We start from the raw sequence: 22175 nt of genomic DNA on the forward strand, positions 1-22175 counted from the left end.
AGACGAGTTAAAATCCGGATGTCTGTCTGTCCGTCCGTCCGTGCAAGCTGTAACTTGAGTAAAAATTGAGATATCGTGATGAAACTTGGAAGGCGTATTTCTTGGCACCATAAGAAGGTTAAGTTCGAAGATGGGCGGAATCGGACCACTGCCACGCCCACAAAATGACGAAAACCGAAAACACATAAAGAGCTATAACTAAGCCATAAATTAAGCTTTAGAAATAAAATTTGGTATGGAGGGTCGCACTATGAAGGGGCATATTTTTATGTAATTTTTTTGGGGAAGTGGGCGTGGCCCCGCCCCTAAATAGGTTTTTTGTACATATCTCGCAAACCAATAGAGCTATATAAACCAAACTTTCTGCAGTCGTTTTTCTTAGCCACTTCTTATTACAGTTTAAAAATGAAGGAAATCGGATAATAACCACGCCCACCTCCCATACAAAAGTTAGGTTGAAAATTACTAAAAGTGGGTTAACTCACTAACGAAAAACGTCAGAAAACCTAAATTTCACATAAGAAATGGCAGATGGAAGCTGCACTCAGATTTTTTTACAAAATGAAAAATGGTCGTGGCGTCGTCCACTTATTAGTCAAAAACCATATCTCAGGAACTACTCGACAGATTTCAATAAAACTTGGTTTGTAATATTTTCCTTGCATCCCAATGATATGTTGTGTGTGTTGCCAAATCGCTTCATAACCACGCCTACTTCCTATATCCCAGAACTTTGAAGACGATCTAGTGAAGATATCGGTGCAGAACTTTGCACAAATGCTATGTTTATAGTGTGGCAGCCCCATTCTAAAAATCGCCGAAATCGGACCATGGGTTTTCAAGGCCCCATATATCGAACATGAGGACCTCGGTGCTTCTAACCTAATTTAGGGTTTTCAACTTTCAATGGACTTTATCGGACATATATCGGACGAATATGGGGGTCAAATTGTGTATTATATAATATTAATATAATTAAATAAATAAATTGCGAGAGTATAAAATGTTCGGTGACACCCGAACTTAGCCCTTCCTTACTTGTTTTCTTGAAAAAATTATTCGAATTATTAAAATTGGATAACTTCTAATTTATCGTCCTACTGGCAGAAGATTGTTGCTCACCTTATTTAAAATGTATTACTTGATTTTGATTTGTCATTCTTTGACTTACTTTGTCTTCGATTAATGACATTATATTATGACATTTCGGTGCCTTCAAAATAAGTATTAATAAAATTACTAGCATAAAGGAGAAGGATATAGTTTTATTATGTTAAGTAAACTCTTTACCGGCCTTTTTTTATACCGATGAAGATAGTGGAACTTCATCAGCAACAGTGGTTTGATTTAACGTTTGGAAACAGCTTACCTTTTAAACAAAATGTGTTTTCATGAATAAAATCTTATTTCCATCTGATTACACAATTTTTCTAACATATTCGTTATACCTTATGGTAATCCAAACTCGAATCGATGTTTTAACCTGACAAACTCAGTACGTGGTATCCTTTTATTATGTTTTCGTTCGGATGTCCTTAAAACAGTTAGGAAACCAACAAGACATATCATGCCTTTATCTGATGTTCTCACCGTAGATTAGCTAATCACTTCCCTGTAAACCCACCCTAACTGCGAATTTTAACGATCAAATATTTAAAATTTCATTTGGACGAATAAAAACACATTTATTTTTGTAATATTTCAGATCATTTAAATGTTCTTTATTTAAAATATTTTACTAAATTACTACACTATTTCCTTGTTTCCTTGTTTATCGTAAGTTTTGGTTAACTGTACTTCATTTGTATTTTAATTTTATTTTATACTTATTTTATATAAACTTGCAAATTATTACCTTTATGGCTATGTATGCAGTATAGCTGTGTGTTTTGAATATGAGTTCCAATGATGAAACTGTTTACTTTAGGTAGAACGTCAACGATGAGTTGTGAAATGTTTAAAAAATTTGGAAAATAAGTAGGGTTGAAATGAAAAAATTGTTGCGAAAATGGTTAAACGCATCTAAATAATGATTCGAAAAATATTTAAAATTTTTATATTTATTAGAAAAATGTTTTTGAAATGTAACTCCTATAGACGCTTAACCGTTGTCTATATGGTTTTTATGACAGTGTTATTTATGAAAATATGGTTTGCTGTTGTTGTAGTAAGTTGCAAATTAGTTGAGCTTTAATTGTATATTATTTTTGCTTATGTAAATAACTGCAGTTTAGTATGTATAGCATTGTTGTCTGCTAAGATGTTCGTTTCATAATGATTTCATTACTTCTCTGACTATTTTTTATTTTGAAAATTTTTTCAATGTTTTCCAGCGACAACACAATTGCTCGGCGCACAAAAGTAGACTAAGCACAATTCTTTAAATGCATCTCTCTATGTAGTGGGTTAGCCTACTTCTGGGCGTTACTTTCAAAACTAAAGAAAGAGTTTTCTGGGCGTCTTATTATTATTATATTTGGGTTTTTCCTTCAGCTTATTATTTCAAATTCGAAAAGTTTTGCCTTTACGCAGCAATTATACGTTTACTCCTTCTTTTGTAACCTAACTGTATATTGTATTTCATTGTATGTAATATGTGTTTATCAATATGCTCATTGCTGTCATTTATTCAATTATTTATTTATGCGTTAAGTTGTTGATTCTCCTTTGATAACTGTGCTATATGTCATTTGCTTTCCTTGTTCGCTTTATTTCTCAACTTTTCTATTGTTGTTTTTTTTTTTTGGTATTCATATGGAAATAACTTTTGTAGCCTGCTGCGACTTATTTGATATTTTGTTGCTTACTATTATTACTACAATATTTCTTACTTGTGTTTTTGTTTTTGTTCTCAATATTCCCTTGTGCTGCTTTGACGATATATGTATGTAATTCATATTCATTCATGCTTATTTATATGTATTTTTGTTTGTTTTGCTTAACTCCCTTGTCTGTTGTAATTTGCTTACAGTTATTGTATAATTTTTAAAGAATTACGCTTAACTACTCACTTATTCATGTATGTATGTGTGTACTCGTATGTACTTAAATGCCTAATCACTTAATGGCTTAAATGCATAATGACTTAATTTCGGTTTAGTTCTTCAATAATTTGTAATATTTACTTTTTATTTAGTATATAAACTCCCTTGTATTGGTTTTTATTTGTTATCATTTGTTGTTTTTGTTTTTGTTGTCGCTTGCTTACATTAAATAGATTTATTTGAAATTTTTTTAAGTATTCATAAGTTAATTGAGTAAACATTTACAATTTCTTAGTCACATTTATAAATATTTTGGAATTCTTTACGAGCATATGTGTTTTCTAAGTTTTTTTTTTGTGTTAAAGAGTTTCGAATGCAGCATTTAACGAGTTTGAAGGCATAAAAGTTGTTTTCTGAGTTGTGATGATGACATGTATATTAATTTAAAGTGTATAAATGCTTAATTTAGGTTTTTGGCATTATTAACAGACTTTGTGGGTGGATACTGAGATATTCAATGATAAAGATTTTTTTTAATATCAGTGATTTTAAATAAATTTTAAAAAATATTTTAAAGTCAAAAAATCATATTAGTATATTTTCGACTTAGATAAAGGTAATGGATCTTCATTAGCAGCAACACATTAATTTAGCCAATTTTAATGAAATTAAATTAATTCTCTGAATCGTGAATATCATAATTTCCTCTCAATGTTATTGAATGAGTTGTCAAACCAGACATTTCTTAAATTTCTCAACATTAAGTAAAGCTAAGGCTCTAAACGCGATATATTTACTCACTTCATTAATGAGAAATGTACAGCCTGGTTTTAGACCCCTACAATTACTTGCTTAACTCTTCATATAAACATTTATCAGAAGAGACATATACTTATGTCATTGTTTGAAAATGTGCCCACATTGTCAATTTAATGAAAATTAAGAAAATATTAGGTAAATCATGTTTAATTGAGTCTCAATTAAATAAACAATTAAAAAGGTTTCAGCCAATTAACCCTTAATTAAGTCAAAATATAGCATACTATTAAGTAGTTCAGAGTGATAATTGTTATCTAATTTAGCATATAAAATTTAACCTAAAGACATTATTCCATAAACAATTAACAAATTAACTTGAAATATCTTACAGACAATTTCTTAATCGCTTAATTAAGTCGTTATTATCTTAAATAATAATTGCCACTTAATTAATGAGAAATGTAAATCTTAAGCAAGAAAAGTCAGAGAAACGATACAAAATAAGCTGGGAATTCTATTAAAAAGAATTTTCAAAGTAATTTCAGCAAGTTAAAAAATCGATACCTGGATTGTATGGAATCATAGCACTTGACCTTGAATAAAACCTATTAACAAAAAAATATTATCATTCAGTTATTAAATTAACATTACAAATTAGAAAATATATTTCTACGAAGTAAGAAAACATTACTGCATGTCAACACCGAACTCGCCGACTCAATTTGCAACTTAATTATCAAAACTAATTGAGTTCTTCGAACTTAAATAGTTCAAATATCATGTAGTTTGATTTTCTGTTTACCAATAAAATGTCAAAATGCTGAAATTGTTGAATCTTAGTGATTTCCGTACTACGAAAAATATTGGATCAGTCAGTTATATATTATGAGCCATAATATTTAAACTCGCTATTAACATTATTAAATGGACAAAGTACAATATTTATTTTTACAAAGAACTACAGATTTATAATTTTTATTTGTTTTTAGGAAGTTGTTAGAAATTATTGGCATAATATTTAGAAATCGTTTGATGAACATTTCAACAGAGTAAACAGATAAATTAATAATACTTTCCAACACATTGGTTTTTCAATATTTGTGTAAATATTTTTGAAATTTTTTGTTATCAATAGCTCATTAATTACTTAGCTCATGTTAAAAAAAAAATATAAAAAAAGCAAATAAATCAAAATCCAAATTACTTGCTGATGAATTGCATATTTAGACGCCATAATTTAGCGTGAAATATTACACTTTTCATTTAATGAATTTTGTTTAATTTGCATTTATCACTAATTCATTATTTTATTTTAGTTTGTTATTTATATTGGATGGTTTTACAAAAACTATAACATCTAATATCCCTGCAAATTAATACACATATGGTTAAAAATAATTTAAATTAAAAAGGTATGGCAATTTGATAACGAAAGCTGGCGAAAAACAAAAATAAAATTATTTTCAAAAATATATATGTAGATTGTTTGTTTGATATTTACGCCACGAAAACAAACAAATTTTAATTTTAATTTGCATTTTAATGTGCTGATGAGTTAGAATACATAAATAAATATATGCAAACAGACAAATAACGGTGTATGCATAATGATTTTTCGTAAAATTTGGAGATTTTTCTAAAAATAATATGCCTGCTTTCAACAAAATTTATTGTTATTTTAAAATTTTGGGAATAGTATTATATCACTCAATTATTTGCTAAACTCCCACTAGTCGCATGTGTTTAGCTATAAATGTATGTACGGATTTTCCTATTAATAATTTATTTGCTTTCAAATAAAAATTTCCATTTCATGCATTAAACATGATTATCCGCGCAGCGAAATTATTTTAATTAGCTTGCTGGAAAATTTTGCGAATATCTTTGTTTTTCCCGAAGCCTTTTTTCACTATCCAAAAACATAAATGCTGGAAAATATATAATTATTGCGTCTGTGTGCGTACACATGCAGATAGTAGATTTACGATATTTAAAACGTTTTAGTGGTTTTCGTTATGTATACTATTAGCATTTAATTATTCCTAAAATAGCTGCATGTTTGTAACTTATGCAATAATAGTTGATTATTGGGGGGAAATTTACAAGAATCACTCAAAATTTCATGGAATAAATTGGATATCGGATACATAAGCAGCGAATACTCTAGATATTTATAATTATGATTTGACCCAGTTAGAATAAACTTGACTGGCAAAAAATATATTACAGCGTGGTCAACTCTAATTTTCTAAACACCCCAATATTCGTAGCTCTGTAAGAATTTCTGCCATAACAGAAATCAAAGTGAAAATTAACATATTAATTGAGTCAATTAGTTATAAATTGAGTAAACAGTCCATAGACACTCAATTAAGCCACCACTCAAGACAGTTTGTTTCAACGTTTTTTGCAGAAACTTTAATTCGAAGAAAAGAAAAATTATGAGTTGTCAGTATTTTAAAGTGGAATGCAGTATCAGTTTTTGTTCTTTCTACTGTGACCGAAAATGACTGATAAATACTCCCTGCTCGATTAAAACGCTTATTAAGATCGATATACCATACAAAATAATATCTATTTATTTCATTTCTTTTTAATTGAATTTTAATCGACTTGAAAATCAAATGCAACTCTGCGAAAAAGACGTACGATATACGTTCTTTGTGTTTAATAAAAAAAAGCAACGGTGGATGTCGATGCTAAAAAATATTAATCAGCTGATGAAACTTACCAACTTCTTAAGAAAAGCAGAAACAGAAATGAGTAACAGCTAATCGGTTATCGAGTAGCCCGCAGTATAAAAGGGTTTCTCAATAAAGATTTTAATTGATAAATTAATTTAGCAGTCGAAAAACGTTATAAAAAGGTAAACATCAGTTTTCTTCAACTGGGCAATTTTTCAACTTTCAGGAAATACCATTCCAGGGATTTTTCGATTATCAAAATTATATTTAAATGAAATTTTAATCCACGTTATATTTCAAATAGTTTCCTGAACATACTAATGGTGAATTCTTTGAGTTGTTTTAATTTAGCAGTCGAAAAACGTTATAAAAAGGTAAACATCAGTTTTCTTCAACTGGGCAATTTTTCAACTTTCAGGAAATACCATTCCAGGGATTTTTCGATTATCAAAATTATATTTAAATGAAATTTTAATCCACGTTATATTTCAAATAGTTTCCTGAACATACTAATGGTGAATTCTTTGAGTTGTTTTAATTTCTGTGAAATTTCATTTCAATATACATATTTCATTTCGAACTAAACACTTGTCCAAGTAATGCTAACTAAAATTTTATATAGTTAATGTGCGCCATTCTCTCACTTCTTTCAAAGTCAACTAAAACTTCTTTGATAAATGATTCTACAACCTATTTTAGAGAGGTCAATTAGCAAAGTAAATTTAGTTGTTAATTATGTGAATTAGCGAGTGAATTCAATTTAGCTTAAACAATTAGTTAAAAACTCACCCGATTGCGAGTTTTTGTGAAAACTGTCTTGTAAACACGAGCGATAATAGCTTTATTTAAAATTTATTGAACGAAATTATGGAGAAATCGATTAACTATCTAGTACTAATTGAGTTACATTTAAGTAAAACATTTCTCGAGTTGGGCCTCTCATATTTGCATTTAAACTTCAATATGGTCTACTGGCGGACAGACAGTAGTAGATAACAGGCTTGGAACTCTTCTAAATTTTTTTATGACCTCAACGCTTGGATCTTATGAAAAGAAACAGCGATTTTATGAGACTTTTGCTATTCTCAATTAAAGTTGTAAAATGATCGAGGATTCCATATTTGTAGTTTATTAAAGAGCTTGTGGCAATGACTTAATTTGAGGTGCTATTGAAATCATGGCAAATACATACATATTTCCGCTTATATTGACCAGTTTTAAGGTTATGGTCCTCACTATAAATGAGGTAAGGTTTAATATAAAATTAGCTTTAAAAGCAAATTAAAAAGAAAAGCTCAGATTGAAAGATCGCATCTTTAATTGATGATGTTTTGATCATAAAAAATAGAAAAAAATTTGATAATACTAAACAATTATTATACAAATGATTAACAAAACTTACCGTTCTGAAAGTATAAACCAAATCAATCGAATAAAATAAAAATTAGCAAAAATTATATTTGTTCATGTAATAAGTATAAGTGTTTGTGTGTTTTATTTCCGAGTAAAATTTCAATAAATACATAGAGCACAGTATCAAATGGCGTAAACCATAATTAATATTAAGTAAAATACGAAATTAAAAAATAATACAACAACAAAAGCAAATAAAGTTTATAATTTTAATTAAACTGTTTGTGTTTGCATAGTTTTACTAGGGACTGTGGTGACTAAAGCTGCTGCCAATAATAATTTAGTTTGAAATGTTTTTAAGTCGTTCTTGTTAAGTTGCTGTGTAAGACAATATTGTTGAAGAGTGTGGAATATAATACAGTTATATATTTGTTTACTAAGTTTTTTTTGTAATTTAATATGAATGTAAATTTTTTTTTTAATTTTTATTTCTCGCTTTTGTTTGTTATGTACAATATTTCGTACAAGTATTGCTTTTTTCTGAATATTTGCAAATATGTGTATTCAATATCAATGTTTGCTAGCTGCGGAATTCTTATAATTTCATTTAATTAAATTATTTTTTTTTTAATTTTTTTTTTGATATTTTACATTGTAGTTTCTTTTAAATAATTATCATTTTATTTCATATATGATTGCTTTTATTGATTTTTTATAGTATACTCAATATAATTTGATTTTTTATATATTTATTTTTAAACTTATTTAAATATGTATGTATATATAATTATTAATATGTAGCTTAAATTTTTTTCGGCGCACGCGCTCATTATATATTTATATAGAGATATTTACAAATAATTAGTTTTAAACTTAATATTTAGATCACTGAAAATCAATTGTCGCATTACTTACATTCTTCTGTCTTTTCTCACGCGCACACAAATAAACGCGTGTGTGTGTGTGTGTACAAATGAGAATTCACGCTACATTTGCGCGCAATAAATGAAAAATATTTTATTTATTTTAAATTTTTTAATTATATTTTTTCTTTTTTATAACGTCTCATTACCGCCTACAATAGTTTACCAGCAAATTATGCGTTAATTATTTTTTATTGCATGCGATATTTTTTTCGCATTTTTTTATTACATGCAATTTTTCTTCTTTTTAATATAATTACACACACACTACCATATTTGCATGCATGTGTTTGGTGTTTATGCTTTTCAATTAACCGCTTTGACTAACATTATAATTATATTTATTTACAAATGAAAACCAATTAAAATTATAATTATTTAATACAATACAGTTGCGTGAAAAAAAATTACAATTTATATATGTATATATATAATATGTAGTTATATTACAAAAAAATGCTTTTGCCTGAATACACGTATTTTTCCGAGTTTGCAAGTAAATTTACAACGCTTACATACATAACTGTACATATAACATACACACATATGCATATAAATATAATTAAGCGTCTCCGGCTGGAGACCCGTTCATTGCATTGCCAATCGTTTCGTTAACTAATTATATTGACAATTCGTTTTAATTGTGCTTTAAAGCTACTTTACATACACATATAAATATCAATTAAATTTACAATAAAATAGCGTATAGCTAATAAACTAAAGCTGCTTTTGAAAAAATTAAAAAAACTACAAATTAACGGTTTTTAATACGAAAACCAAATCACGAAAATTGCTGCCTACTTAGTTTGATGTTGTAGTAATCATTAGTGAATACAATAATGCGAACATCGATGATGGCAAATGATAAGGAACACACGCTATAAACAACGGCGGCAGTTATATCTAACGCATGAAGATTTGTGAAATATTTGAGAGGACATGGGGAGATTTTATACAGAATGACAAGATGATGAAGAACAGTTTAGCTTCAAAAACAGAAAATATATATACATATCGATAAATTTATATCGATATACTCCAGAAATATTAAGAGATTTTGGTACCACATTATTTGGTCTCTAGTATGTCGTATGTGCTAAGCAAAGTCTTGGCTAATTTACTTCCAGTACTATAGTTTTAACCCTTCATCGAAATCAAGGGTCAAGCAATCAAAGCTGAAAAACTTCCAGTAGTCTCTAGGAAGCATGAAATTCGGGAATGTTTTTGAACTAAGAGCATAAGAAGTGAGCTAATAACTTGACAGAAGGCGATTTTTACCGCATCGCTGTAGAAAATAAAAACTAATTCAGTGATAGTTTCATGGGAAGCTGCCCACGATGTGTTTCAATTCTCCAAAACAGTTATCAAATACTCTACCTCGAAGGGAATCAAGTTGATATTATAGAGAAAAAGGCTTCTTAAATGAAAATTAGACCCTTAAGTAATACCTTGCTCTAGCTTATGGTTCAGATCCACATAACTTAGGCTGAACAATCGTGGTACGAATATCGTTTTGTGGATTCTGGGTCATCGGACGACACCAATTCAATTAGATCAATGAGATAGAAGTATTGTCACTAGAGAATTGGACTTGCGGAAACTACATTAACGAAAACATTATAGAATAAGTGGTTGATATTAATTTTAATGTTGAGAGCTAATTGGGTGCAGCTCTTAGCACAAAAGGGACTCGCTAAGTAGGGTTTTCATACTTATATATTACCCTCTGTTTTTGGGACTTTCGATAAGGTTCTTATGAGTTCAAAGCTTATATTTTGCGAACAGTTCGGTTAGCTCTGTGTAGACTTATTTTTGGTTCATTAACCGTAATACTCTTGTCTTAAAACATCTATGAAATAATTTTATGAAATCTACTGATTCTCTATGGCAATTTCAATATAAAATTTCATGGACTTTGGAATTTATATATTTGACGGCAGTGTTTACAATACCAGAGCTGTTTTATACAAAGTATTTCGACCAACTTCGAGATAGGTATTTTGCCAAATTTATCATAACTTTTCACTGGGATATTTTTCTACCTCGAGCGCTCTTCGTACTAAGGTTTCGATCTATATTATTACGCTACTAAGTTTTCTCAAGATACTTTTGCTGCTGTTCCTAACTCTAACCTTGCTCTGCTCACCCCCTTTATGGCCTCACAAATGTACACATCTCAAAACTGTTTCGATTGGCCACGGCCGGATGTTCATAGGCGCATTCGTATTTCTCATAGTAGGCGCTGCGGCTCGTGCCGCACCAACCGCCCTTAAGCGTATATCAGTGATAACGTCTTAAACTACCATTATTGTTGTTGCCACCAACGCCAATGGCAACGCCACCACCAAAATGATTGCCGCCACCTATCGTGGCATAACCATTACTGCAATTGTTGTTATTATAAGCTTGGACACGCTGTCCGCCGTTGCTGTTGCCATTATGCATTAGCTGGCCATTGCGCACGGGCAACGCTGGTGGTGGTGGCGTTGGTGTGGGCGTGACGGCGCTCAATGCATGATCCAACGGCAGCGAATAATGCGAGTTATTGTGTATGTAATTACACTCGCTCTCACGGGGTGAACGTTCGCCGCTCAGTGTGTTGGCGTGCTTGTTGCTGCCGATGCTGCCGTAAGGGCCGTGATTGTGATTGAAATGATCCTGCGTGAGGCGTAAGTAACGATCGGCTGTAGCGGCGCGTTGTCCATTCTGATTGGCAAGATGCTGGCTGTAGGGTGGCTCGTGTGAGAGCGTACTTTCCGCGCGTTCGTTCGGTTTCGCCTCACGACGTGCGCTGCCGAAGCGTGGCAACGAGGATAGGGCATGTGCGTGTGGCGGTGGTGGTGGCGCTTTACCGTTAGACATTTTATTGCTGTTGTTGGTAGTGTTATTGTTCGTCATCATATGGATCTGGCTGAGTTGTACGAAAGGCGACTGCAGTTCGGCGGGCAGTGTGCCGTTAGCGTGCACCCCATTCGGTACTTGCAATTGTTGTAGGGTGTTTGTGGCCGTTGATGATGTAGTTGTTGTTGCATTATTGGCATTCACCGTCGCGGTCGAGGTACCCCAACCTCGATGTGGAGGTGGGGGTGGCGCTTCTAGCTATAGCTCGGTGACTGGTATTGGCCGTGAGCCCATATACGGCTGCGTCTGTTGCATATTGTAGCCGACGCTGTTGGTGAACTGCATGGTTGGTTGTATGCTCAAGCTACAAGAGTGTTGCTGCCGCGTCATGTACTCCTCATCGGAGCAAGTCTTCTGATACTCACGCTCCTTGCGTCCCAAAGCTGAATTGCCCCAACCGCCTTTGAGGGTCTCACGTATGCGTCGCCGACATCCATAGATTAACAAGGACAAACCGGTTATGGTAGCTGTTGTCACGACAACAACAACTATGATCATTGCCTGTTGCTTGGTGTCACTGTGCGAACAGCCGAGCATGGCAGGCGATAGCTGTGCCAGCGGCTCTTTACGCATGGGCTCCGGGTAAACGCACATCACATCGATTAGCTTGTCGGTCGAGGAGTTCTTCGAGACGAGCAAATTCCGCAGCCATAACACTTGACAATCGCAAACGATCGGATTGTCGGAGAGATCGAGTGTTTGCAGATCAGTCCATGGTACGAGCCCCTCCGCAAGCGTATGCAAATCATTTTCTTTGAGTATGACATGGCGTAGGTGTGGCAGCCCACCTAAAGCGTTCTCCTGCACTTCCTGCAACATTTTGTTGGATGACAAATTCAAATGCTCCAGATTGGTGTTCGCGCTGAAGGCGCCATTTTGCACACTACGCAAACGTTGTGCGCCGGTTATTTCCAGCTTGCGTAACTGCGTCAATCCAGCAAAAGCGCCACTGCCAATCACTTCAAAATCATTTTGTCCCAATAGTAATTCCTCCAGTCTTTCCAAGTGGCTCAGCGCATTTGTAGGTACCACCTGTAGGCGGTTATCGGCCAGATCTAAATATCGTAGTCCCTCGAGACCCTTCAACGCTTCTGCGGAGATATTATGCAAACCAGCGCCACGTAAGTCCAAGCGTGTCAAACCCTTGAGATCAACAAAAGCTTTCGCTTGTATGGACGTAAATGAGTTTGTGCCCAAATAGAGCTCCGCCAAATTGGGCATGGCTTGGAATATGCTAGGCGCCGGCACTGTAGTCAATGTATTGTCATCCAGATAGAGTGTGCGCAGATTCACCAAACCATCAAAGGCATGCGGATCAATGCGATTAATACGATTTTGTCCCAAATTCAGTTCAGCCAACTTCGACAATTTCGCAAAGGTGCCCTGTTCGAGCTCCGCAAGCAGATTGCCACGCAAATTGAGCACTGTCAATGCGGCCAGTCCAACAAATGTCATATTACTGATCTGTCCGATTTTATTGTGATTCAAATGCAGCTCTTGCAGCTTACGTTGGAACTGGAATGTACGCATTGGCAGCGTGACCAGGTCATTATAGGAGAGATCGAGGAACAAAAGCTCCGCATAGAATTGTAGCGAAGAATCGATGGTTTTGATTTTATTGCTTTGTATCACTAAGCGCTGTATGAAAGGATTCAGCGTGATGGGCAGCACATCGAGTGTGCCTTCGCCGCACTTCACTACCAAAGTGTCATCATCGCACTGACAGCTGCTCGGGCAATTCGCCAACGCATTAGTGGGTGTCACTAATAACGCGAGTGCACAAAGACAGCTCAGGAGTGCATAGAGTGTAAGAGATCTGCTTTTAACGTGTACTTGCTGCCGATAAGGCGCGCTCGGCTGGTTTTGTGTTTGTGTCATTGCCATTTTTGAAATTGTTTCTTTAATTTTGTATAATTAGTTTATATTATTGGTTAGTTGACTTCGTTGCTATGTTGCTACAGCGAAACTTCCGTTATTTTGAACATACGTGCTTCGACTTGGATTTCGTTTACTGCGAAACTTCATTCGAAGAGTTGGCCTTGTTTACAGCTGCAATGAGAAAATTAAAAAAAGCTGTTAGTGGTATATATTTGAACCATCTTACAATGGTTTATATGGACTAAGGCGCTTCAGACTACCTTAGAAGACATTTTATATGTAAAGTAAAAAAAAATTCATTCAATATCAAATTCAGATAATTTTTCCACAGAGTAATATTAGATCCCATCAAAACACCAAACATTTATATTAACGACGGTTAGAGCTAAACTACAATTTGATATAATCTATCTGTATTCTGGTAATGGAAATAAACTTCATAAAAAATTGTAGATAAAACTGTATTATTATATAATAAAAAATTAACCATATTTTTTCAAACTCAAACCTTAAAAACATTTTTCTTTGAATAATTTTATACTATTTAAAATTCTCATATAAAAATAATTTAGTCGTTTAAAAAAATGTGGCAACGCCACGAGTGGACTTTTTGGAATAATGAAAGTATCATGATAGATACATCCATTTTCTATTTTTCATATTTTTAATAGTTATAAAATTTCAGATTTATTAAGTCTGGCAACTTTGAATTTTTTATAACTAATTATAATTGCTTTGAAAACAATTAAGAACATATATCTGGATCTCTCTTCGAAATTTGAACATATTTTTTTTTATATTTCAAAACATTTATATTTAAAATTGAGTGGCAACACCATCTTTAAAAAAACAAATTTCTTTGATTGTATCTCCATTATTCACTAAATTTTTTAGATTTTAATAATATTGCAATCATTAATTAAGCACCACTTTTTTAAGAACTTAATTTAAAAAGTTTGATTTTCAGCCCAGAAATGTAAAAACTATTACGCTGAGTTCTCTGACAGCTTTAATGTATGACTTGACTTGTGCCAATTACGATCTCCGGTTAAGAGTGAGCGATAAGGAAACTTATACCCATTTAAAAGAAAATATAATATTCATATTCCTGCACCACGGCGTATGCGTAATTTCAGATTTTTGCACTTCCTTTTGTTTCACTTCCGGTTTGCGCCTACACGCTTATCACTTTACAAGCGTTTCTCAAATGAAACTATTGTTTAAAGTAATTTTTAAGAAAATCCACAAAAAGGTCAAAGGTCATGCGGAAATTTTACAACAGTAGATTCGTTAGCTAGGTCGCCATATCTTTTTATTCGACGACATTGCGTGCGACCCTTAGCGCTGCGAAAATATTAATCTTTTATGCGTAAGTATGTGCGTAAATGGATATTTTAAACTGATGGCATCCTTCCGCCTTGAATGCCTTCCTACACGTAGGTGGCTTGTGCGACAGCTAACGTTGCGGCTTAAGGCGTTTTGTAGGTACGTAGTCAATATATGCGTTGGTAGCAAGTGTGTTTAATGTTGTTGTTGTTGTATTTATATGTGTATATGCCATGTTCTGCTGTCCCAGCTCAATCATTTTTGCATGCTTTTATGCGAATATCTTTTAACTTTTCTTTTTATTATGTAAATACAGCAGAAACACCCGGGAGCATTATTCGCCTGCATAATGGAGAGATGTGTACATATATGTATGTACTTAAAAGATATTCTTAATAAAAGAAAAGGCATATTCACTCTTTTTACTACTTCATGTGTGTTTGAGTGTCATCAGTCTCTGCGGCCTGACCGCAAAAAATAATACCGTCATTATCATACTTTTGCCATAACCAACTTGTTGGACGTGCATACATTGCGCATTTGGCAGCCATTTGTAGGTTAAAATTTCTTCGTATAAAAAGTGGTGTAAAGAGGGAAGTACATACACACACTCACTTGCCTATCATGTAAATTTATGGGACCGTTTACCGGAAGGAAGAAATTTTCCTCATATCAGTTTACATTTTAAAATGACGGCGACCTTTATTCCTCACTCTCTTTTACCCCCAACCTCCTCTCTCTTTCTTTTCGGGTTGTATGTTTTCCTTTGGCTTGCCAAGCAGTCAGTCAACTGCCTATTTGCTCAGCACTTACTTACTGCTTGCTTCCTGTCAGTTCGCTGCTTTCTTGCATTCGTTCATGCGTTCAATTCCATTGTCTACGCTCATATCTACCCCACCTCTCTCCACTCACTCTCTCCCGGTATGTGGCAGCCAATTGCCGTGATAGCAGCAAACATTTTTTATGGCACACCATAACCAACAAGCAAAATGATGTGTGGCTTTTTACTGCGGCATTTTCTGACACATGGTACATGCGAAAGGGTGTGTTAAAAGCATACACTAACAGTATATACATACAGTTATGTTGATATGAAAATAGGCGCAGGTAAGAGCAATTGCGGCGTTTTGCTTGTAAATTACTTGGCAAAATAATACCAACTCACTGCCGCTTTTATCACCGCTTTTGCCACTTTCTCGCACACGCTCACCTTCGTAGGCTGCTCTTACGGGCGGGCGTCTGTCATAACAACTGAACGATAAAATAAGGGCGCCGCATATTACAAAAGTAAATAAACAAATAGCGACAAAACGACAAACACATCAACAATAGATAACACGGAAAAGTTGTGCGTCAAAAGGTGTGGACGGGAAATATAATTTTACTAGGCCGCAAGGCTTTAATGTGTTTATATGAATGATTGTATATATACATATACATATATTATATATGTGGTGTAACATGATTTCCTCATCAAAATTAGGTAGACAACTGTGTGGAATGTTGAGGAAGTTAGAATGTATGGCTGTAAGTATATGCACTTTCTTAAAGTTTGTGGGGCATTTTCTGTGAATTAGGAATTAAGTCTACAAAACGAGCAACGAGGTGAGGATTTTATTTTAAAGAATATTTCATCGGAACAATTCTCTGTAAGTTCCGATGAACAGTCCAAGGAATCATCCAAATGAGATCATATTTTGAAGTTTTAAACTGAATGATGCGGGATTTAATCATTTGATACCTGCATCGCAATACTACACTATTATAACAATATCCTTTACTTATTTATTTTATCAAACAGCTGGTAACTGTACTTAAAAATTAAATTCAACTGATGATTTTCTGAAAGCTGTTTCCTGTTTTCAACCCTTTATCAGTATTGTTGAATAAATAAATTTAAATTTTGTGGCAACCCTGCTCAGAAATTATTAGCAAATGTATATCATTTCAAAATTCTTGCTGTGGAAACTCTTCTCAAAAACTAATTATAAAATCTCCGTAATTTTTTTAATTTCAAAAATATTTTCAACAAAATGGCAACTCTATTCACAAATAGTTTTAACTTTATGTAACAAATTTTAAAACTCTTCATTTTTATGATTTTATTACAGTACTTTTTCATCTTATAAATGTTTTGACAATAACAATAAAATGGTGCTTGCGGCAACCCTACTTAAAAATATATTTCAGAAATATAGAGCTCAAATATGTCTAGTTAGTTGATTATCTTGTAAAAATTTGTTTGCTGTAACAGTTCTAGTAAAGTAAAATTAATAAACAAGTGGCAACACTACCCAAAAAATAATTGCTGCTGTAATATTTGCATATTAAACTTCTGGAGTATGTTTTTCTTCAATGAATACAAGCGTTCCAAAAAATTGTTCGTTTTAAACTCAGATATTTTTGTTTTTAAACTTGGCTGGCAACTCTGTTTCAATCTCTTATCGCACTCACTTCATTATTTAAAGTTACATACTACCCACCTAAATTATATATTTTATAACCAATTTATTTTGATAAATTTATTATTGCAATCAAGTGGTAACAAAATAGCAAATATTTTAGTTGTTTTCATTATCTTCCAATACATCTTAAATACCTATACTATAGAATTTTATGACAATTTTTTATTATCACACAACATATTTTAAATTAGTGCGATATGGCAACCCTTTTATACTGTTTAGAACTATTTCTTTGAATAGTTTTATAATTCATGAAATACATTTGAATTTCCATAACTAGAGTTCTTTAACACTAAATTCTCCATAATTCAAACTCTTGAGTTGGCAATAGAAGTCAAATTTCCTACAAATTTCTTTCCATAACTTAGAAGCCTCTCTAACTCTATATATTTTGTTTTTGAGAATTGTGATACGAGTTAGAGAGGTTCAACTGTATTAATAAAAATATAAATGATCAATATTTAAAAAATTCCGAAATTGAACTAGACCTCAAAAACTGAAATATTTCCTGCTTTCTCTCATATCATTATTCTCATCGAATAACATTCACAACCTTGAATATACCATGACTTATTTTTAGTTAAATTATTTCCAAAATCTTTTCCACCCTTACCATTTTTGGCAAGCATGCAAATCAGACAAAAAAAAATTAAAATCTTTCAGCATTCCGCTCGAGTCAAAATATTAAAAATTCCATTTCACTTTGGTCATTTTCCTCGACACAAGCGACTCTTTGTCTTAATATTCAAGCAATCGCCCACTCGCTGTGTACACATAACCTTGCATTGTTGTATTGTTGTTGCTGTTGCAGCTGCCTGGTACAGCTGGCTGTTTTGTGGCAACACTTTGCTCGACTTGGCCTGTCTACGGCTATTTGTTTGTACACGCTGCCTGCTCCGCAAGCAATATTTTATTTGCGAACGCCTTACAAGCATGACTTGCTCTTGCAGACGCTTGCTCGCTGGGTGTGTGCGTGTGCGGAGAAAGCGTGGAGAAAAGAAATAGCTGTAAAAAAGGCAAATGCGAGAGCAACTTTTCCAGACAATATTCTAACCTCTGCTTGTTTGCACCCAGCTCGAGTGCGGGTGTGTGTGTGTCGTATGCGTTGTTGTTCTGTTATTTATTATGTAAAATTTGTATGAATGAAGATGTGTGCCCAGATAACAAACAACAACAAATTTAAATTGCTAAAAAGCTGCTGTGGGAGCAAGCGTTCAAACAAAATGCTCAACACGCGCTAAAGCGACGGAAGGGAATATGACGAGCAAGTTATATGTATATATATTTGTTTGTATGTGTGTGTGTGTGTTTGGCATAAAAATGGCAACAACAACAACAAACGTTTGCAAGTAAGTAAAGGATGAGCAATCGCTCGCTGCAGGAGCTGTTAGTGTTGGTGTTGTTGTATGTTGACGATGAGGCGACACAAATGTAAATACAAGCGGAGCACAAGCAAAGTGACGTTACAAGCGTGTTAGCGACAACTGAACACAGTGATTTGTTGTTTTATTTGCTTTTGTATATATTTGTATGTATGTATATGTAAAAATGTGACTAGGTGCGCGCCTTAACACAGTAGAGCTAAGCAAGCGCATGATGAGCATATTTTAAATAGAAGCATTCTAAATCATGTTAGTATGCCACTTAGTGGAGTCAACATAACGGCCCAATGCATGACTTGTTCGTTTGTGGTTTCCATAAGTTGTTGTGTGTGTGCGTTGATGACATTGCAAATTTGTTATTACAATTTCTTCAGTTTCAGAGTTATTATAGAGTTATATGTAAATATATATACATATATGTATATATATAAGTATAAGCACCCAAAATCACTTTCTATATATAGAAGCCTTGATAGTAAATGAAATGATACCAGTTAGATCCACAGGTGTTAGAAATTTAGTAAAACTTCGTTTTACAGTTGTTTCTCCAATTTAAGCGTACATAAAAGATTTACAAATTTTATGAAAAATATTTCATTTAGCTCTCTTAAATAATAACACATAACTGAAAATGGAAATTTCAGTCCAACTTACAAAAAAAAATATTTTGAACACCACTTGGATTGATTATGCAGTCGTAAATATTGGAAAACACATACAAATATATCTGTATAGGCACATACAAGTGATGCACCTAAGCCAGTAGTGCTTTTCCACTTGAGTGTAACTGCCAGCAGGTTACTCATACGCCACACACCTCAACTAGTGCAAGTTAAAACAATGCATATTTGTTACACTACCATATTTCACTACATATTTATAATTTATAAATATTTTTTTTTTAATATTTCATGAAATGTTTTAATTAATTTTTCCAAAATTAGATTTTACCATTGAATAATTCCTACAAATTTTGTGAAATATATAAGCTTAAATTTAAAAATCATGCGTCGTTTCTCCGTAATACTTAATATGCTTATATTTCTAGCAATATTCTCACACAAATATACAAGTAAACAGATGCTAAGATTAGTGTAATATAAAAATTCGGAAATACATATGAAGCAATTTCATTTTAGTTTAATTTTCGAGTAGTTTTTCTGACAAAAGTTCATAATATTATATTTTGCATAATTGAAAAATTTGGAAATAGTTCAAAAAATATAAATTCTAATGAACATAAAAGAAGTATTGCCTCCAGTTTTATCAATTTTTAATTTTAATATCAATCTTTCGGTAAAATTTTGAATTGTGTACAGTCACTCAGTAAAATTAAAAAAAAATATATAATTAATTACATATATAATTAATTTATATACCGGAAGCTGGTGAAGCTCTTTATAAGGCAATATACATATATAATATTATGAAATTAGAGGTTGAGGGTTAGTTTATGATTTATGGGAATTTTTAAGATGGAAAATTTAATAATTTATATATTTCAAAATAAGTTCTTTAATAGTGTTAAGTCCACAGACCATTAATAAAAATGTTATTTATGTAAGGCTAACATGTTATCTACCCAACTATCTCTACTGGAGTTATTTTTTTAGAGAGATACCATTTTTTTATACTTTTCAAGAGATCTTGTCATGGTTACTACTAAATTTTTCGTTCTCTCTTACTTTATATTTTATTATTTCTTAACTCGGCGCTATTTCTTAAAGGTGAGAATATTTGTTTTCCTTTAAATTATTTCCTTTAAACTATGATAATCTCAAACAACATATTCAGAGACTACAAGAATCTCTCTAAAAATCAATAAGATTTTATAAATTCTGAAGATAAAACTCTACAATATCAAAAAGACTATACCTGTAAATTATAAGTTGAAATAAAAATAGGGTTCTTTCTAACCAGTTTTAAATATTTATTTAGTTGCAAACTTCAAAAAAAGATTATACTTTAGAAGCATATCAATTCCCTCATCAATAGCGCTATCGAACACATAAAAAATTCTGTGACAATAGCAAGCGATTACTCTACTATTGCAAAACTACAACTCCACATCCCCATCCGACGACATTTCATTGCTAAGCATTTTATTTATCTGTCAATTCCATCTAAGCGCAATAATAGATTGCTGGCAATAATTTCTGCGCTTACATTGCATGAAAATAAAAAAAACACCAACAACAATTGCTAACGGAACACTAAAAATAATAGCTATATTGCGCTTTACAACAACAGCAAAAAAGTGTAATGTTGCAACTGACGAAATTTATCTGTCTTTTCGCAGCGAAGCAATCCATTTTCGAGACTTTAGAGTTGCATTGGAGTTAGAGGTCGGTTTGTTGTTGTAAAAATATGTATGTTGTTGTTGTAAGTACATGTATGTTGTTGCTGTTTTTATGTGAGAAAAGGCGTTGAGAATGCCAGCAAATGTTGCAGCAAAAACACTTTGCTATTCAAGTTCAACATTTGTTTAGCGCGCTGTTGTTGCAACAACAACTATATACACACAGACAGCTATTGCAACCCTGCGCATTTCCGTGAATTTATTTCTGTTTGTATGTGGTGCGCTGTTGCTTTTTGCCATTTTCTTTATTCTCATCACATAACTCTTTGGCGAAGTTTGTGCTCGAATTGTTGCAGGGTTGCAAAGTTGAGTGAATGCTGGCATTACAAGCTTAGTAAGCATGTGTATGTGTATGTGTGTGTAAGTAAAATGCATGCGTATATTCTGGTACATATGTATTGGTATGTGGTGGAGTAGGACAGCCTTAATATCCTCCTTGCACTGTGTGATGAACAGCATGCCAGGCGTTTGCTACACATGTTGCTTGCTGCCACATTGCAATTTCTCAAATTTGTTGCTGCAAGCTTAGCCGCACAGTTTTTGGGTGCTTTTGCTGTGAAAATTGTTCAACACACATTTTTTACAGCTATTAATTTAAGCAAATTGCGAATTTCATTTTAGTTTTCGTTTCTTGTTATTATTTTCATTTCTAAATTTCCTCCACTTTTTCAATTCAATAGCATAAATTCAGGCTTCCTGGTACCCTACTTAATATCAATTTCCGCTTATTTTATATAGTTAAAAATTTATATAATATTTCTGCCACATAACTCATTATTTATCAAACACCAATTGCCTTCGCATACCTTAAATTGCCTGCATACTACTTCCTACATACAAGCTTACCAATTTCGTTGCCTACATCTAGGCGCATTTTCATATTATTATTGCCCTTAGGTAAATGAAAGCAGAATCAAACCTTCAAATAACCCTTTTAAAATGTATTTTGCTTTGGGCAAGTATTTCCTTTTTATTACTTATTACACTCGTATTATTTGTTTATTTGTCAAGATAATTTCTGTTGGCTCGTAGTCCCTTTGGGTATTAAATCGAGTACCATTACAAAACAATTTAAATGCAAATTTTTTCAATAAATGCTATCTCTTTTGATACGAGTATTTGTATATATTATGATAGCAAAGATCGAGATGAGTAAGGGTG

The 22175-nt window shown here is 32.7% G+C and overlaps 2 protein-coding genes across 10 annotated transcripts in view; both read right to left on the reverse strand.

Annotated features, from left to right (window-relative positions):
- Positions 1-7881: 7881 nt before the first annotated feature.
- Positions 7882-11605, reverse strand: LOC105216477 (uncharacterized protein DDB_G0283357-like). Its single transcript, XM_011190990.3, has one exon. The coding sequence runs from the start codon at positions 11602-11604 to the stop codon at positions 10984-10986; it is 621 nt and encodes a 206-aa protein (XP_011189292.1). The 5' UTR covers position 11605; the 3' UTR covers positions 7882-10983.
- Positions 11606-11718: 113 nt separating this feature from the next.
- Positions 11719-22175, reverse strand: part of LOC105216464 (putative uncharacterized transposon-derived protein F52C9.6) — a 147449-nt gene continuing 136992 nt past the window's right edge. For all 9 annotated transcript variants that reach the window (XM_054230074.1, XM_029042462.2, XM_054230073.1 and 6 more), the window contains one exon: positions 11719-13653. In XM_054230074.1, coding sequence (XP_054086049.1) covers positions 11803-13488 — 1686 coding nt within the window. In that variant the 5' untranslated portion in view covers positions 13489-13653 and the 3' untranslated portion in view covers positions 11719-11802. The remainder of the gene's footprint in view (positions 13654-22175) is intronic.

Source organism: Zeugodacus cucurbitae, chromosome 4 (assembly GCF_028554725.1).
Source record: "Zeugodacus cucurbitae isolate PBARC_wt_2022May chromosome 4, idZeuCucr1.2, whole genome shotgun sequence".
In the NCBI taxonomy this organism is placed as follows: Eukaryota; Metazoa; Arthropoda; class Insecta; order Diptera; family Tephritidae; genus Zeugodacus; species Zeugodacus cucurbitae.